This window comes from Eleginops maclovinus, chromosome 2 (genome assembly GCF_036324505.1).
Source record: "Eleginops maclovinus isolate JMC-PN-2008 ecotype Puerto Natales chromosome 2, JC_Emac_rtc_rv5, whole genome shotgun sequence".
Taxonomy (NCBI): Eukaryota; Metazoa; Chordata; class Actinopteri; order Perciformes; family Eleginopidae; genus Eleginops; species Eleginops maclovinus.
This window is the reverse complement of record NC_086350.1, coordinates 7,878,516-7,897,259: the sequence shown is the minus strand read 5'-3', so window position 1 is coordinate 7,897,259 and position 18,744 is coordinate 7,878,516. Positions and strand designations below refer to the sequence as shown.

The 18,744-nt window shown below is 39.9% G+C and overlaps 1 protein-coding gene across 1 annotated transcript in view; it reads right to left on the bottom strand.

Moving 5' to 3' along the window:
• Positions 1-18,744, bottom strand: part of nell2a (neural EGFL like 2a) — a 71,098-nt gene that overhangs the window by 35,377 nt on the left and 16,977 nt on the right. The window contains exons 9-12 of the mRNA XM_063908439.1: positions 17,366-17,468; positions 15,024-15,115; positions 13,358-13,463; positions 12,503-12,631 (exon numbers count right to left, since the gene is read on the bottom strand). Of these exons, the coding sequence (XP_063764509.1) occupies positions 12,503-12,631; positions 13,358-13,463; positions 15,024-15,115; positions 17,366-17,468 (430 nt within the window). The remainder of the gene's footprint in view (positions 1-12,502; positions 12,632-13,357; positions 13,464-15,023; positions 15,116-17,365; positions 17,469-18,744) is intronic.

Sequence of the window (18,744 nt, the reverse complement as noted above, 5' to 3'; positions counted from 1 at the left end):
CTGCTTTTTTTCCCAGACTGCTTTCAGTTTATCTGTGTGTTTGAGTTTACTTTAGAGTAAGAATTATATAACTTTGGAAGATGTTTAGATTTAGAAATCTGAAAGGGTAGCAAACAAACTCAAGTGTTTTCATTCATACTGGCTGATTACACCCCTACTCCATTACGCTCAAGTACGGTAAACCAGGGCTTAGTTGAGGTATCCAAAGTTGATGTATTTAAAAGAATAATGATGTAGGTGTATGTAAGGGAGGTCTAATCAAGCAAATAACTGAAAAAAACCTGGAGTTATAACATTTAGTCTCAATCACCATTTATTAAATCTGAGGTGGCAGTTTCTAGAAAAACAGTGTCTGCCTAACAAGAGACAACAGGAAAAGGGGAGCCGAGGGAATTAAGTTGAGCAGAGCGAGCAAACCACTGTAGCCTTCTGAAATTGGTCAACAAAAAAGAACCAAAATGCAACCGAATAAGCATCAGGGGGTCAGAAATACTCCCGCGCAAGATAACTAGACTGAAATACTCTTTTGTTTCACTGCATTCATTCAGCCAGACATTGTGCTCAGAAAGCGAACGCTGACAAACTTGAACCTCTGACATGGCTTTGTAGAATCAAATAATGTTCTATCTTATTCCACTCTGAATAGTCAGTAATTTCTCTTCATTTTCTGGTTCCATAATTCTATTTGTGCCTCTACTGTGATATGTTAACATGCTTTAATGTTCGAAAAGTCTTTCTTTTTCTCATCCCGCCTGTGCTGCAGCACCTCTTTTCACCTTCTGTCTGAAAACAGAGCCCAGTCTGCTCTGATTGGTTAGTTGGCTGGCTCTGTAGTGATTGGTTGCCTCTTAACGATTTGCCCCGCCTCTTAGCCTATCACGTACAATGTGTCGGAGCGCTAGTCAATAGAAGGTTGAGTTTAACGAAGTAATCTCACTATGTCGCAGAAATAAACAAAAGAGACAAACTCCCTCTGGAGTGAACTTTGGAATTTAAGCCTTTGTAGACCATTTACATGCACACAAATCTATATAACACACTCCAAACACACTCCAGGAAAAGGAAAACCCAATAAAGAATAATAGAGTACCTTTAAATTAATAAGCAAATCTATGGGTGGTGATTCAAAGGTCTTCAACAGGCTTTTGCCGACAATTGCTTGCTAACATGTTGGCATAACAACTTGGTGCTTTGTTTCTTTGAGATTGTTTAGAAAGCTTTTGGCAACCTTCTAATTAAACTCGGTGAGTGTAGCTTTAATAAAATAATTTATTAGATCGTCCTTTGTATTTCCTTCTCACTCTCATGATTCCATATTTGGATACTTGTTAGGAAATAGCTGTTGCTAAGGCAACAGCTATTCCTGGCGTTCTAAACTGCGTGCCAAAACATCAGACAGAAGATGCACAACACTGCCAGGGTAAACAAAATAATCTTGATAATGTGATGCAACCAAATGCAATTTGATGCAAATACGAGTTGATCCGAACATACCCGGCTGTGTAATATGCTCTGGGTCCTGTTCCTGTTGAAAGCACAGGTCAAACGTAGGTTTCTTCTTGAGAGAGAAGCTCCATAGTACTTGACATGACTCATTTATTATTCATTCCCTGTATTCAGTGTCTGTATGAGTGCAAAAGGACATTCACCCCTGAATATGTTCCGTGCCAGGTGCTTTTACAAAGACTTGAAATTGAATTTCAATAGATTTGCATTGGCATTCATTTTGGCATGTCCTTGGGTATGGCACCGCCCAGCAAGCCGCACTCAGTGCTCAGCACCTGTCTACAACTCAAGCATTCCTGTTTCTTAGTCTTCTTCCTTTCACAGCTATGTCAATACTTGCTGCCTCCAGCTACTGAAAAGCTTTATTGATAAATGACTATAGACAGACAATCACCGACCACCTATGAAAGTACATACTGTATGTCCTTCAGTAAATGAATGGAGGCTAATTAAACCCTGTGACTGGCCTTGGGAGAGAGGGAGGGAGAAACAGAGAAGTTGAAAGGCAGGGAGAATTCGGCAGCAGATGGAAGGGCAAAAAGCAATGCGGGTAAGGTAAGGATAAAAACTGAAGTAGAGACAAAGATGGAGTCACGACAAGCTGTACTATCGAGCTTGACAGAAAAGGGGAGATGAGAGAGCCGTGGAGAGGGCGACTGACAGAGATAGTGAGGTGAGAGAGATACAGAAGGAGGACAGGAGGAGGTGAAGAGAAAAGGGCAGGCAAAGTAGTGGATTAAACAGAGAATGATTGAAAAACAGCCAGTGTGAAGTAAAAGTGGTGAAAAGTGAAGACTGTGTGGACAATTGAGATAGTAGGAAAAAGAGATTCAGATGGAAGAGGAGAAAAGTATTAACTGTAGCTGAAGAGGCAGAAAGCAAAAGAACAAATTCAGTTCATCCGCAATCGCAATAATAACCTTGAGCGTAGGTCTGAGGTGGAAGCTTTTCCGCTCTGTGACTGGCCCGTCCGTGCTGCGGCTTTGATTTAGAGCCTATTAACTGTAAGACATCATCTGTCTCGCCCCTAGTGACAGCAGTTACGTTTGCTAAAACAATATGTTAGGAGGTGAGATGATGAGCGGCAACTGAACGCACAGGGGAGAGCGACCATCTCCATCTCCATTAACGCACTCCATTTTCTTGATTGGCCTGTCACGTGGTCACATGTGATGCGGCAAGCGAAGGAAGCTTGCCAAGTGTCAGCGGCGGCTTTTATCGTTGAATGGAGTGCTCGGGGTCAATCTTTTGCCACCCCACGATAGATGGCTAGAGAATGCCTTTCTCCTTTTTTCGTCACCTTTGCGCATTCCTGCATAACGACTGAATCAATCACAGTCATATCTGAGGAGGGGGGGTAACTTTGTATTATTAGGACAAAAGACGTCCTTGTTATGCATAAAGGAGGAGGTCTATTGTTCCTAATGTCGGACAAAACCACAGCAAGCTAAAGCAACGTCAGTGATTGGAGAGCTTTTATTTTATATGAACTCACTGGTTTGGTATGGAAGAAAAAAATCATTTAAAATCACATTTTCAATCATTAATATTATAAATCAAACACCAGAAAATAATGATTTAACTTGATAAATCTAAAAGGGATTTGTATTTTAAAATGATGCAGTATCTGGTATAAGATTCATCTGTTTTAGATTAGCAGAAGCCAATCTTATTATAGCTTGCAGTGCAAACTAATGGTGTTTTTCTCTGACCCTCTGCCAGACACTTCTGTAACTTTTTCCAACATCTAGTGTGGGGTTACTCTATAATGAACACTATGTCCCACAACCCGAGTACCATCGCAGGCCAAACGAGTTGGGAATAAGAGAATTGACTTTTCAATCTCCATCGTTTCCAAAAGGCTATTAAATTGCAAGCACCATTATTATGTTTTTGAAGAGGACCTGACACGAGGCTCAAAAGCAATGTTTCACTTCCCATACTGCGGAAAACTGTTGCACATCTGACCACACATAGCATCACTGATGGGTTTTGGTGGTCAAAAGTGTGATCAGTAAACAAACAGTCACAGTGTACTGACAGACTCCACTACAGCACCACTGAAGCACACTACTCAAGGTTAGCAAAGAAGTCAATAATCTCTCCTATAATAAAGTAGTTATGTAAATACAATTCATAAACAGACAGACAAAAGGATAATTAATTATCAGTAAGACCTTAAATAATGCTGCTGCCATGAAAACACAATATGGGAGATGTGGCTTTTTAATTACCAACAAGTTAATATTGCTTGAATCCCCAAGAGTTCAAATTGCAATAGCAAGTGATGTTCTAAAATATGACAATTAAACAAACTTTTTTTCAGAAGGAACATTGAAACACATTTTTAACCAGGGAATCTGGAAGTTATTCCCTCTGTATTGGCTCTTATCTAGGTCAAAATTGCCTGTCAATGATATGAAACTCTCATCCAATATGGAAATGTTTTTCCTGCCAAGCATACATTCTTGGAGGTCATAACTTTTAACATTTTTAACATACCCACTATTGCTCATCTGAGTCAACTATGTAAATAGGGAATATCAGTTTATCCCTCTCCGCTTGACTAACATGTAGTTTCTAAAAGAGCGTCCTCGCTGTCTAAGTTTCGTACTGCTGTAAACCAAGGTCTGGGAGTAGAGAGATAACACTGGCTTTGCGTCTGGATGTCACACAAAGACACCAAATCTGTGCCATTCCACAGCTTTCTTTCCCTTTATCTCTCTGTCTTTTCTCGTCTATCCATCCCTTCCCTAACCAGCTCTCTAACTCAGTTTTCAATAATCAGCAGAGAGATGAGGGTTGCCAAAACAGTGTCAGATATTCTTCAGTTGGCAGTTCCCTCATGGTCCGGATGTGTAGCAGGCAGAGGGAAGAGCAAAGAGACAAAGGGCCGTCCCTGCTGGCCAAACATTGTCCCACTCAGCAAATACTCTCCACTGTTGGCCTGGTTCCTCATGGGTGGAGAAAAGAGTCAGAGAATGTTACAGGATTAGATTTAGGGGAGTGACATTGGATCCAACTTTGAGTTATAACGTTGGTGGTCGGGTGAATTTTTTATGTGTTAGATTTCAATGTGGTTTTCAAGTTTAGTTTAGCATGAAAACTGGAGGCAGAGGGATGCTTTGTTCAAATACCATACACCGTATCCAACACAAGTGTCTGCTGGTGGTTACTTTATTTTATTGTACAGATATAAAGGTGGTATCCAATAGGCAAACAACTGCTTGGTGATACTGCATACTTTGCAATTCAACTCTTTCAAGTTCATTTCAGAAATTGAGGGTTTAGGGAAGAGTTGCAACAAGTCTATAAGTTAACTGATCCATTTTGAAATGAGTTGATTATTTTTTATAAGGGCCAAATGGGAAATCTTCAAATGACTTATTTTGTTCACAGTGCATTTGTTACTGAAGGAGTATTTAGTGCTAAGAGCACATTGTCTGGATCTTGGAAAAGCAGTTAAATAATGGGTAAATCACTAAAACCTCTCCACTTCCTTTGAATCTGAAGAGAATTCTTCAACAAAATGTTCTTTTTAATATGGGTATAAAAGAAAATAACACTATTGAAAAAAAACAGACCAATTGAGTTTCTTTTGAATGTATCATAGTCTCTTATCCGAACTTACCGTGAACTACAGATATACTTTTTAAGAGAAAATTATTTTAAGCATCTTTTAAGTATCTTACCAAATTAGACAATCACTCAGCAATAAAAGCCTTTAAAAAAGACCTAAAACAAATATGCAAAACGTCAACGGCAATTTGGAATGGAGCGGGAGGCAATTAAGATGACTGAGTGGAAGGAATCCCATTAGGAAGCAACAAGAGTGAGAATCTGCATACCGAGAGCACAGTCATTGTCTAAATACCAGACACTCATACTGTGATCAATCACTGCAAACACTTAGAAGCCTGTTACCTGACTCAAAACAATGAACATCCAATAAGAAAAAGGTGTGTACGTGTCTAAGCTGGTGGAAATTTTGAGAAAGTGCGTTACTGTTTTTTGGTGTCAATCTGTGCACACAATCTCTGAACATATTCAACACATGACAGCCTGATCATTTTCACGTACAGAACCACCCAAACTGAAAAGCCAAAACATACCAGCCATTCAACGACGTGCAGTGTTGGTTTGTGTGTGTGTGTGTGTGTGTGTGTGTGTGTGTGTGTGTGTGTGTGTGTGTGTGTGTGTGTGTGTGTGTGTGTGTGTGTGTGTGTGTGTGTGTGTGTGTGTGTGTCAAACTAAACACGAATTTAGCACATTTTGATATGGCATGCCTTAAATGAGGCCCGCTTGCATCTCATAGAACAAACTAATTTGTTTACGCGTGTCAGCGTGAATGGGGTTTTGCTCTCCATCAAGGCTCTCATTAAACTTGGAAAGATTTTCCTCCACGGCAAATCGATGGAGCATTAGCATCCATCGTTCGTCAAGCTGTGACAGAGCAGCCTATAGGCCAGAGGTCTGAACAATGACTCACAAGCAGCACAAACGGCTATCAGAGCTCTGTGACGGACTGATCGTTTATAACAAAACATTTGTTTGTCATAGCTGCATTGTATTTTTATTTTTGGCTAACTCTAGGACTATATCTTGTAACGCACTGTATTAGATCTGTGTGTAGGCTGTATTTGATCCGTCTGTATAATTGTTTTCAGTGTTTGTCGATTGTTATGTCTGGGAACTGAACATGGAATCTAGCTTATAGCTAAATATGGCATGAAACATCTTCTTTTTACATAAATGTGTTTTTTTGTTATCCTACTTTTTAATCCGTCCTATTAATACATACACACTTGCTTTAAAAATAAAATGAAACATGTATCTAATTAGAGTGTCTTTTTATATTCTTAATGTCTTTATGTCTTATGTTAAGCCCTTTGAGTTGCCTGGTTTAAGGTTTTAAACAAATAAGCTTTCCTTGCCATGACAAGATCCACTTAATTCAATAATGCATTGCCCTGTTGCCATGTGTTTTCTCTTTTCTTTTATATGGTTCAATTTTCTTTCTAAATATATGCTTCTGTAAATGTTACTCGTTGCTCTGCGTGTTTTAATGTACACCACACTGGGTTTACACATTACAATGGGTAATAAAAATGTGTTTTACATATACAATTGCCTTGCCTACTGTTTGCGGGGATAAACATAGAGGGCATTAATTTATTCAGATGTGGTTATACATTAACTGATTTATTCACCATTTTCATTGTTCCTTTATTACTGGGGTGAATGCAAGAATAATGCTGAGCTCAACTAGTTTTACATTAGAAAAATAAATTGGACTGGGTTGCAGGATTCCAAATTCATTGATGAGTTGTACTTGTCATAAATTATCCACAATAATTCAGCAATAAAAGCTTGTTTTGCTCAGTCATGGAAAACTTGCTATCCCATTCAATCCCACAGGATAATGTCTACAAAGTGCTGCACATTTGCAGATAAATTGCAAGAAACTGAAATTCAATGGACATTTACTTATCATGGTTTTAGTCCACAAAACCCTAACATCTTAATTAGGACTTAGCGTGTACAGGAGAATCTTCCAGTAATCATGGATGTTTAATCTGGCAATGAAAGAATAAAACCTCCTGAGTATAAAGCAGTCCAAAGATGTGTGTCAGCTGACCCGGAAAAGGGGTAGAAAGGAGATGTTTCCCATGTGGCATTTAAAGGATACTGGTTAACCAGATACTGTTATTTACACTGGAGGGGGCCGCCTGGATGATGGTGGGATTGTCTGTTTTTGGTGACATTCTCAGCAGGGTCATAGAGGCGAAGTGTGTTTAAACACACAAAGCCAGACCGAGTGTTTGACTGTGTGTACATACGTGATTCATGTATGTGTGTGTGTGTGGGGGGGGGGGGTGTTTGGTTCCCTAGCAGGTGGGAAGCCCAGAGGCTCGAGGCTCATCCCGGCAGTGATTGGGTTTTGGAGTAGGCCGTGCTCTTCAGTCAGTGCCAATTAGCCTGCTGCCACCTTGTGACATTCAAAAAGAGAGCGACAGAAATCCCATCGTCTGTGTTTGCACAAGATATGCTTACACAAAAACACACACACACACACACACACACACACATGCTGCCGTGGCTTATAAGCGGTGAATCCTCACTCTGTGTGCAAGCGGGCTGACCTTTTTTTATTAAAAACACTTCAATGAGCACCGAAACGGCTGGCTGACATGTTCCTTCAATAAAATGAACATGGGCACTGTAGTTTATATTCAGACAAGTTCACAAACATCATCCCGTTGCTCTAAATAACATAAAAGGATATACAATGACATCTTAAAGTATTCCCTAACAAGAGCACAGCTTCTTCCATTTTGAAGAATGTTTGCCTAAAACTTTGGTTCCCAGCTGTTTTAGTAGAACAGCCTTGAGTGACATATTGTATATTTCGGTCTCTTCATGGGATTTGGTAGACATGAATACAGAAGACCACTTAAATAATAAATGAATGAACTGCTTTAAATGTCCTTGGATATTGCACAAGTGATGACCATGAAACAAAAAGCAAGCAAACTGCAGAAAATAAGTAATAGAATAATTTCTGGTTGTTTTTAGCAGTTCATTTTAAGGCAAAACTATTTTAATGAGTGAGAAAAAAACTAAATCTAGTTTTGACTCAGGACCAATCAAGAGTGGAATATGTGTTGTCGTGTTTTACATCTCTTATGTCTAGATACCAAAAGACATTTTTATTTTGGTGAACCAGCCCTGTAATCTTGTTGTATTTTAAACTATCAAACTGTAAACATCTATATGTGTGTCTAAATGTATTGAATATAAATGTACAATATCTGTTATATAATCAGATTTCCAGCAATGTGCACTGTTCCCTGAAGTCAAATTAAAATAACTCTATCTAGGATATGCTTTACATCACAAATAAAAGCCTGTTTTACGTTGTCTTTTTCTATTTCCTCGGTTTTACAGGATATTACTTTGTATTTCACAATTCCCGAATGGGTGCCACACAAAACACCCGAGGAGCCCTATATTTGAATGTTGAGACTTTCTAAAGTAGGGCATTTCAAAACCAGACAACAATGGGATATTGCTCTCTGTCTGCAGTCCTCTACAACGCTGAGATGAATAATGGTATTATCTGAACACATTGAACTATAGTGATTGTTCAATTTAGAGACAATCACACAGTCTGTCACTTCTCCACTGCTCGCCCCTCCGTCTAATTCGGTCCTAAACACATGCATGCATGTAGCAAAATATGCCTTCAAGCCTTGCTGCACAGTAAGAGACATAACTGGGCTTTTTTTCCTGTTGGAGAACTCAGTGCTCTAACACACACACGCACCTGCACGCATACACACACACACACACACACACACACACACACACACACACACACACACACACACACACACACACACACACACACACACACACACATAGGGCTAGTATCCCCTTGAGTTTTCCCTACTGCTGCTTCTATGAAAAATTTACACAGAAGTGATCTCATCGGCTATTTTGAGCCCATCTCTGACCTAGGAATGTTTTAAAGAGCTAGTATCTGTCTGCATTATGTGATGTTTGTCTTTGTTTGACAAGATTCAAAGACTTTGCGTCTGTGTGTGTATGTCTGTAAAAACCTATGTTTCTGTGGTCCTCTACGTCGTTGTGTTTCATGATCTCTCTGCTGTATTTAAAACATAAAATTGCCACTAAGTTGGACTTCTCATCTCATCTCATCTCACCAATGTTTCAACTCATCTCATTTGAAACTCATTTAGAATTGAAAGCAGCCAATTTCACTCGTCTATTTGTACATGTTCTAGCAGCCTCAAAATACAGAACCTATGATTGTCATCCATCCACAGGATCCTCGATGTTTTGGCAAGACAGTTCTTTTATTTTCCACACAGCACACACACTGTCATAAGTTAAACACAGACAGACACACACAGACAGACACACACACACAGGCACACACACACACACACACACACACACACACACACACACACACACACACACACACACACACACACACACACACACACACTTAAAATCGATTGCTTTTGAGAGAACTCCATCAGTAAATTGATTCAATTTCAGGTTTCTCTGTGCAGTCTCTGATGCAAACACTCACCACAAACACTGCCTTCCAATTTCATAGCGAGAGTCAGGCTGTTCTTGAGGTGAAAAGTGTTGATGTTGGAGGCACAAGTGTGTCTGCGTGTACTTAGTTTCACACTGGTAATGGGATGTGTTGCTCTATGCTTATTTTCTAAAACAACGACCGGCAATGAACATGTCCTTGGATTTTGCACAAGTGATAATGATGAATCGAAAAGCAACCAATCGGCGACACAGACTACAATACAGAGTATTTGATGGTTGTTTTCGGCATATTTTCAGAGCAAAGAATGTTAATGTTTGAGTGGAAAATAAATCATCAAGGCTTGACTGAGGACCAATAAGGAGTCAAAGGTTCGTTCTCATGGTTTATCTTCAATTTTAACACCTAGATTGAATGGATGGTGAAGCAATTTTTCAAAGAATGAGCACTTCTGTTTACCCACAGATAAACTCATGAACACTGAGGTACAGAGACATTCAAACTACACAACATGTACATATTCATTTTCTATAAAATGTTGCAGAAAACAGTTGGCCACACAAACATCCAGCAGACAGAGCAACAGCATCAACATTAGCATCCACAATTGTCTAATAATCACTGTTTTTAAGCTCTGTTTTCATCTCCACCCCCTGCTGAGAGATATACCTATATCTTGAGTTGCTAAATGCTACGGTTTCTTCACCAGCTAGTTGCTACATTCCATAGTAGTGGTGAACAGTTTATGTTTCAACAGGTTGATAGAAGTCATGAAAGTGAATCACAAACCAAAACAATGAGCTGAAAGACAACATAGCACTAAGTAGAGCTGAGGAGAACTGAGCAATTGCACAATGATTCTTTGTAAGATAGATATTACAGGTGACCCCTTCAATATTACAGAGTTCCTCCATTGTTTATATTTAGAAATATGTGAAAGTACAATGAGCTAAATGTACCAAAGTAAAATAGTCCTAAAGGATTGCACCTGATTACTGTTAAATGATCATGTGTATTTCTGAGTGCTGATCTGTTCCTTAGTTAAATCTTAATCCGAGAGTTAATTAGCAGAGAGTTACCTCAGAGTTATACTGCTTTAATAAATGTAAATGACCTTCCATCACTGTAAGAACTATGTTTGTAAAGAGAAAATAATTCAACACTGGTATGGTGATTAAGGAAAGCATTTGCTATGTGATTAAATCCTACAATTAAAAGCATCATTTCCTATTATTGTAACACAGATAGTATCTTAATTTATGCAGATATCCTGAGACTGTCGAATTACCTAGCGACTGCAGTAGCTGTGAACAACTACTCTTCATTTAGTTCCCTGTTTAGAGTAACACAAACCAGACACTTAAGCCTCATCTTGATGAAGGTGACAGCCAATATATAACAGGGAGTGTTTGGAACGCAGCTAAAATAAATAGGCCGAGGCATTTTCTCACAAACAGATGCTCTAAAACTGCACACACACAATGCAGAAAAAGGAAGATCAAGAAGGCTGTATATTGACAAGGCAGCTGTCAAGGTCATAGGCAGAGGAATCTGAATAACTTTGATGCCATGTTTGCTCATTAATAGCAGCGATGCACAGGGGTAGCAGTTATGACACGATGTTTACTACATATTTTACTGCGGGATAGCATTTAAGATGATATAGTCATCATTTTTTAACGATGCATCTGGTGAAATGAAGTCAAGATGATAGAGGGGGAATTCAGCTGAAGCATCGACAATTTAGAGAGTGAACGTTTGAACTCTATGCGGGTTTTTCGAGCTTCCCCATCAACATTAAAATGACCTGCTCTGTGAGGTATGCAGCATGTTTCTCAATCCTGTAATGTGGGATGTTCAAAAGGCAATTTAAGGAAACATGCTCTGTTTGTATAAGAGAGCAGTGCTGATTTAATCATTTACATTGTGAGTTACATAATAAGCGCAACATGGCTGGAGACATCTGAGTGTGCAATTAGTAACATGACCTCACTACTGATGGATGGCGTGACCTTTATCACTCCCCCAGCAGAGTGACAGTAAATGCTTGCAACCATAAAGCCCTTAAGCATGTGTTTGTATCACAAGTTGATCAACTGACTGAGAAAACAAACACTAGTCTCTCATAGAGAATTATGAAAAGCAGTTATTGCATGTTGTGGACACAAATAATGAGGGGATTACAGTGTCCCATCGCAAAGGGATTATGTGATAAAAGCCTGAATTGGACAAATGCATTCATGGGTATTTAGCAAATGTCTACATTATCTTTGATTCACTGTATGCATTTCTATTTTTAACAAATAATTGTTCATTTAAAATCAAATCAAACTTACTTAAGCCGCACAAGTATAGCAGCATGGCAGTAGAGGGACAATAAAGGTCAGATCAGTAGAAACTAATGTTACTTTTTCATTTAGACGTATGAATTGTATTCAGTGTGCTTGATTTTCTCCCATGAACCTCTCCTAAGTCTGTGGAAGTTGATTTTGTTTCTTCTGAAAGGTGTAAAATAAGCTGTCACATCTCTGTATATGATTAGTGTGAGATGATCCTAGGAGGAATAACAGAAACAACATAGCTGGCATTAACCAGCTCAAAGCAGAATGTGATAATCAATATACATGCATATAAAGAGTTTAAAATCGATGCATATTCACTCCGCATCCCTGAGACTTTCCTCTGCCTGATTTTTAATGTCAAACATGTCTTTCTAGTGCACCGTAATCCTTTTTTGCTTTCAAAATTCTACGTCCTAGCCATACAGCAAAGACCAGGTTCCTCTCATGACCCCTTTGATGCAGCCCAGGCACAACCACAAACAGAATCCACATATCCCCACTCTCCGAGGGCAAATAAACTTCAGCTGAAAGTCACGTTTTGCTATTCAGAGCCATGCCTTACCTTCACAGTAGGCATTATCATCTCGCAGTGGGCGGAAGCCATCCTTACAAACACAGCAGTCTCCCGCCTCCAGGTTCACACAGTCGGAGTGCTCCACGCAGCCGTGGCCCTCTGAGCAGAAGTCATGACCTGCAGGAGGCACGGAGAGGGAAAGGTTGACTTCCAGAGGAGAGAAGAGGAGTGGAGTGATGGAGGCATAAAGGGCCAGTGGAAAGGTTATGTCAAAGTATAACAGTCGTTTGTCTGAGCATCCATACCATGGCTTCTTTCTAAGGCACATTAGTGCACATAAGTAGCAGTAATTTGCTTTATTTCCCTCAGTTACATCCGACTTTATAATCTGAAGGGGGAACAAATAAAATGTTTTACAGATACTGGGATGAATTTGAGCGAAAAGTATAAATAATACATGAACAAGAGTTTGCCAAATTCCTACCAATCACAGATGGTTTGTATTATTGCTGTTTCAACAGCCACTGACTTTAGTTAATGGCAGCAAACATCCCACCACACTCCCACTGAAATAGGGAAATTACCAACTTAAAATGATCTTGTTCATCCATATAAAATGAATGTTAAAAATGTAATCAGAAACACTATCTCCAGGAGGAAATTGAATTGTTTAACAGTTGGAGTAAAAATGAAATAAAAATATTTACACATAAACAGAGGTTAAAGTTCAAATGTGCACACTACAATATACAACAACGATAAGCATATTGCAATATATACAGTAGTTGCATAATGTTAATAGAGATATTGATGCTGAAAACCATGTTACTGTTTAATTTGTACAGCGAAATTCAGTGAAGAATAAACTTAGAGATGCCCTTAAGGCCGATGTGTCCTCCTTACCTCTGCAGACTTTGCAGCATCTGTCATTCAAGGTGATCTGCTCCGACTCTGCACAGTTGAGTTCAGGGCAGGGCTCACTGGGAACCACTCGGTGCATCGTCCGGTCCTGTGATGGGCAGAGAAAAACATTCCCCTTGAGCTCCTTCTTAGGTCCACTCTGCCCTTTCATTTGGAAAGGGCCTGAATCTAATTATAGAGGTAATTATTCATCTATTGTGTTCCCTTTTTCCCCCTGTGTGTTCATTACAAACCAATTACTTATTGGTCAATAGCCGTTTTTTTTCCCAACAAAACGAATTCTGGACGTAAATAAATTCTGTCTTCCTCTCTCCTCCTGTTTACTCTCAATGATTTACATAATGATTCTTGATGCATCTTTATAATACAAACAGTGAATCAATCTTGCGGATTATCTCTGCGTGTGTGTTTAGTCAGAGTGTAAAACTTGATTAGGGGGTTCCTTTTCCCAGCATGCCTTTGGCAGGTCTCTCTAATGATCTCATCCGTGTCCCTCTGACTGATGCTAATGAAGAGTCATTAACATTAGACACAGTTGGACAAATACAAAAGGATTCTTTTATCTATTTGTAGTGCACAAATATTTTATTTGAGGATAATGTTGAACCAGTCGGTCATGAAGTGTCATGACCTCGACTTGAGCACAGGGTACACAGATTATGCTCTCTGGAACAAAGTAACCTTAAAAGTCACCAAACAACTTTCCAAACAAGATGCACCTTCTACTTCTTGCCACCCATTACCCTAACCTTGCTCCCCCCCCCCCCCCCCCCCCCCCGCAGCCAGCAGGCAGACAGAAGATCAGAGGCGTGACAAGCAGCTGTCAGGGGAAACCTGCAGGAGTCTGCAGCAATGGGCTGACTGACAGCAATCCCCGTCCCCATTTCTTTGATCTGCCTAGGACTGCCAGTCAGTTAGCTGGGACTACAGATGGGCCAGGTGTGAGCAAGCAAGCCCGACAGCTGTCTGAAACTGCAGATTCTAATGGGGCTTTGCAAAATTCATGGAGGGGGGTGGTTAATACAATAGAGTTGGATGATTAGAAACTTCAAATCACTCTTCTGTGATTGATTGGACCTGTCTGGCATAATGTCATCAAGTGAATTACTCCCAAAAGTGACCCACCCATCTGGTACGTGAGACAAAAGCCCACCATAACTCTGAATAATTGGGGAATGAATAGCATTTGGGACCACTGTGGTATCTGATGTTTCTGAGGAATGGCCATGGCATTTGATGATTGACAGGTGCATTACTCTTGCCTACAAATGTAAACCTAATTATAAAGACTTTTGCCAATTTCTTAAAGATCACAAAGAAAAACGCTGACAAGACAGATCAATGAAACTCAGCTGAAGTGGACAATCCTGCATGCTGGCTCACTGAGGTTTGATTTATCTTCACAGGTTGGGCAAAATAAGTTGTGGGATGAGTATTTAGTGAGCTGTCATACACGGATATATGGAAATTATTAAGAGTGGACGTTGGTTACATCAGTTAATGTTGAATCTCTTCCTGCAGAGGATTGATAAAAGTTGCGCGTTAGTGTGTGTGTGTGTGTGTGTGTGTGTGTGTGTGTGTGTGTGTGTGTGTGTGTGTGTGTGTGTGTGTGTGTGTGTGTGTGTGTGTGAGAGATGCCATGACTTACCCTGCATTCAAACAGCAGGCACCTGCCAGAGGAGTCGCGCACAGCCTTCTGATCCCCCTCCACCATCTCTCTCCCACCAAACAGGCAGACAGCTGGTGGTAGACACAGAAGCATCATCAGCATACACACACAAAATAAATACACAAACACGTCATAAATAAGCCTACTCATAAAGCACATGTCATGAATATCATATTCAAGATGATAACATGTATTTTTGTTTTGTTCCAATGCAAGTGAATGTAATGCATAATGTAACCCATCCAAGGGTGTGTGACTAAATGCAATTGAACGTGCATAGTGCTATGATCTGTGGCTGATTTTATACATTTTCTACATTGGTTGTAGAAGAAATGCTCAGTTTATATTTTTACTGTTTATTGTTTCGCTTTCAATTTGGCTCACTGTGATTACAACACATTTGGAAAATGAAACAAAAAATAGTCCCTTTATTCTATTGATTTACAAAACAAAGAAAAGATATCACCTGTTTTATTACCTAATGAATATATTCATCGTACATTCAAAGCCATTCCCTAATAAACTTCTCATCATATAAATGATCTATTATCCCACTACCCCCCAAAATATATTGGCATTAAGGTCAAATCCACACTCGTTTGTGGACAGGGACTCCGGAGATAAACCAGGGTTATATAACAGTATTGTTTTATGCACGATACAATCTGTTTTTAAGTCCTGAGGTAAACTGTGCTAAACAAAAGCAAGCATATCAAACCCAATTAAGCAACTATGGGAGTGATGAAATAATTTACAAGTAGAGAGAAACCAAGCGCTCCTCACTGCAACGCTGAGGAGAATCCATGTCATACAATTTTATGGCGGGGGAAGGGGTGCGAAAAATATTCAAATGGGCAAGAAGGCCATGTTTGATGAGCAGTCGGGGTCAAACCGCTTCAGACTCATATGAGGAAGAGGAATGATTGACAGTGCCGGTCGGAGCCCTATCACAAAGCGGTGTATCATGAAAGCGAAGGACTTCTGAAACAGCCGTTTGACGTTCTACTTGACAGACCATCAGAAAAAAAATAGCAGACTCAAAACTCCTCCCTGCAAGGCCTTGTGCTGCCAGATAAGGCTTTAATTTGGAGAGCGAATCATGTCTTTGTAGTGGAGGAAACTTGCGGCAGTCTTCTCTCCAAAGCCTAAGCAAGCGTAATTAGCTGTGTGTTTGTCTACCTCGTTGAGATAAGTAAGCACAGGGGTGTGGAGTTTAAGGGGATTACCAGCTACGTGTTTATATTTGTGTAACACAGCAGCAGATTTCGAGTCATGCTTTAAAACCCCTGCGTTGCAACCACGACCCATGGGTCATTGGAGATGATGCTGAGGTATGCTGATTAGGATCCAGGACTAATGGTTTCTTGCTGATAAAGACTACTATTTCCTTTGCCATGGAAGCAGGAGAGCAGCAGTGTGTGGGAGTGTGTGGTGAGAAAGTTCTCCAGTGAAGTCAGCATGCACAAGATGAGGAGTGAGATCTTCAAAGGAATATTATAAATATGTAAAGCCACAATTATATGGCCTGTGACCTCATACAAGTCACAGGTGAGAACACTCTTATTAAGACTGAATTAATGTAAATTATTCCCTTTTCTATACATTAACTGGCCGCTTTTTTCCTCCTCTTAAAAGCAAATACATCACATTTCTTTAATTTTCATTAGGGTTAATACCAGAAGAATGATGGGGTGAGAAAAGCTAATATCCTCTGAAATCCATTTTTATTGAAAAGGGAATTGAAATAAGATGAAGACTGCCGCGGTGAGGAGGCTAATAAGAGTTCATTGCTGAACTCTAAGTCTTGTGGGGAAAAAAAAACAGACCCTCTATGTAGATTTGTGATGAAACAGAATTATTTATCTAGCGAGAACATTTCAGCGCTCAAAGTAAAAGAAAATGGACATTTAAAAAGACACTATTGCCAGTTAACATTTCTTCAGTTTTCTCCCAGCTTCAACATGCCTGCCATAAATAGGAACTACTTTACATGACATGCAGCGATCCCAGATTTACTGGCTCATGTCAGTGTGACTGGTGGCCATCTGTGTTTTGAAGCCAGCTAGTGAATAATTGATTAGTCCATGTATATGCAAAAGGATGGACTCATTTCAAGAGGCATGTTAGGAGGTAGCTTAGCAACACAGCGGAGCCCTGGTCAATTGTCAGGCAGCCCTTGTGGAGGCGTGATGCGTGCTCTAAATCTGGTACTGGTGGAGGTTGTTGGGCTGTTATGTGTGTGTGCGTGTTTGTTCTCAATTTTGATTGAAAATGATTGTATGAGTGTAGGAGGGTGACGGGGTTAAGGGTACTCCACTCACGCTGGCACTCCTTGCAGCAGGCACCCTTCACGTAGGCAGGCGCTGTGCCCGCTGGGCACTGAGGGGGAGGGCAGGAGATGGCCTCGCACTGCACTGTGCCATTCTGGTAAAGAGAGAGAAGCACAACACGTTGTTTGAAGAGGATACTGGATTACTCAGGCTCATTGTGATGGATATTACATCACTGTCAAGGAGAGATCGTAATGATACTTTTTTGGATAGCCTCATTTTTAAAGATGTACATTTTTTTTACCATTGAACTGATCACAGTTGTGAAATGTGTATGTAATGTTTTTAAATACAATGCATGACCTAACCTACGAGAGATGTTTGCAACCAAATTAAATACATGCTTCTGTAAGATAAGGACGATTGTGGCCGACCCCTCCCACCCTATAAATAGTGTTTTTTTTCATTGTTTTAATTTTTTGTTGTTGTATGCATTTAAAACACCATGACAAATTCCTTGTATGTGTCAACCTACTTGGCAATAAACCTGTTTCTAATTCTGATTAAGGGATGTGAGCTCAATCTGTTACAATACATTTCCAGTTCAATTTTCAATTATATGTTTGTTTTCAATCACTTGTAATACAATAGACTTGGAAAATGAAATGCTGTGTAAAGAGGGGGCAACACAACATGTTTGAAGAGGATACTCAATTACAGAATATTTGTGTTTGATAACAACAGACATTTTACAATTAAATAGAAGGATGTCCCTTTTTTTTTTTAAAGAATTTTTTGGGGCAACCAGTGCCTTTAATATAGTGCAGTTCAGAAACGGGGAGACAGAGGGGAAGACGCGCGGCAAAGGGACTCAGGCCGGATTCGAAACCGGCCGACGGGTGTCCTTCTAGTTGGCCCACAATGTTAAGGAGGCACCATTGATAAACACCTTTCTATTAAAGCATTCAAATATCAGCATCATAAATGGCGGTGTGACCAAGCCACTTACTTAATTACTTAAAGACGCTGGAAGGGATAACACTGGCAGAAATCAAAAGTGTGCTTAATCATAAAAACAGAAGCCTTCAATCTAGTTATAACCTAAAGTACATTTCCATAGCAACCCGTAAATGTTATATATTGTTATCTTTTTTTCCCCGGCTGTGCCTGTAATTAACACCGCTTCCACGGATGAAAGCTCTGTGACAGCAACATCTATGAACCTGATCCACATAATTGATAACATCTTAATGCATGACCTTTGAATTTCAAAGGTTGCAGCTAATTGCCACACATAAGGTAAGGAACATATCCCATCTAATTCCTTAATCGCAGCCTTGGAATGGCAACACACCGTTCCTGGCAGACGAAGCGATTTCATTGGATGAGCGGGCAGAACAAATCCCTGATGATAATTATCATCTGTCAAG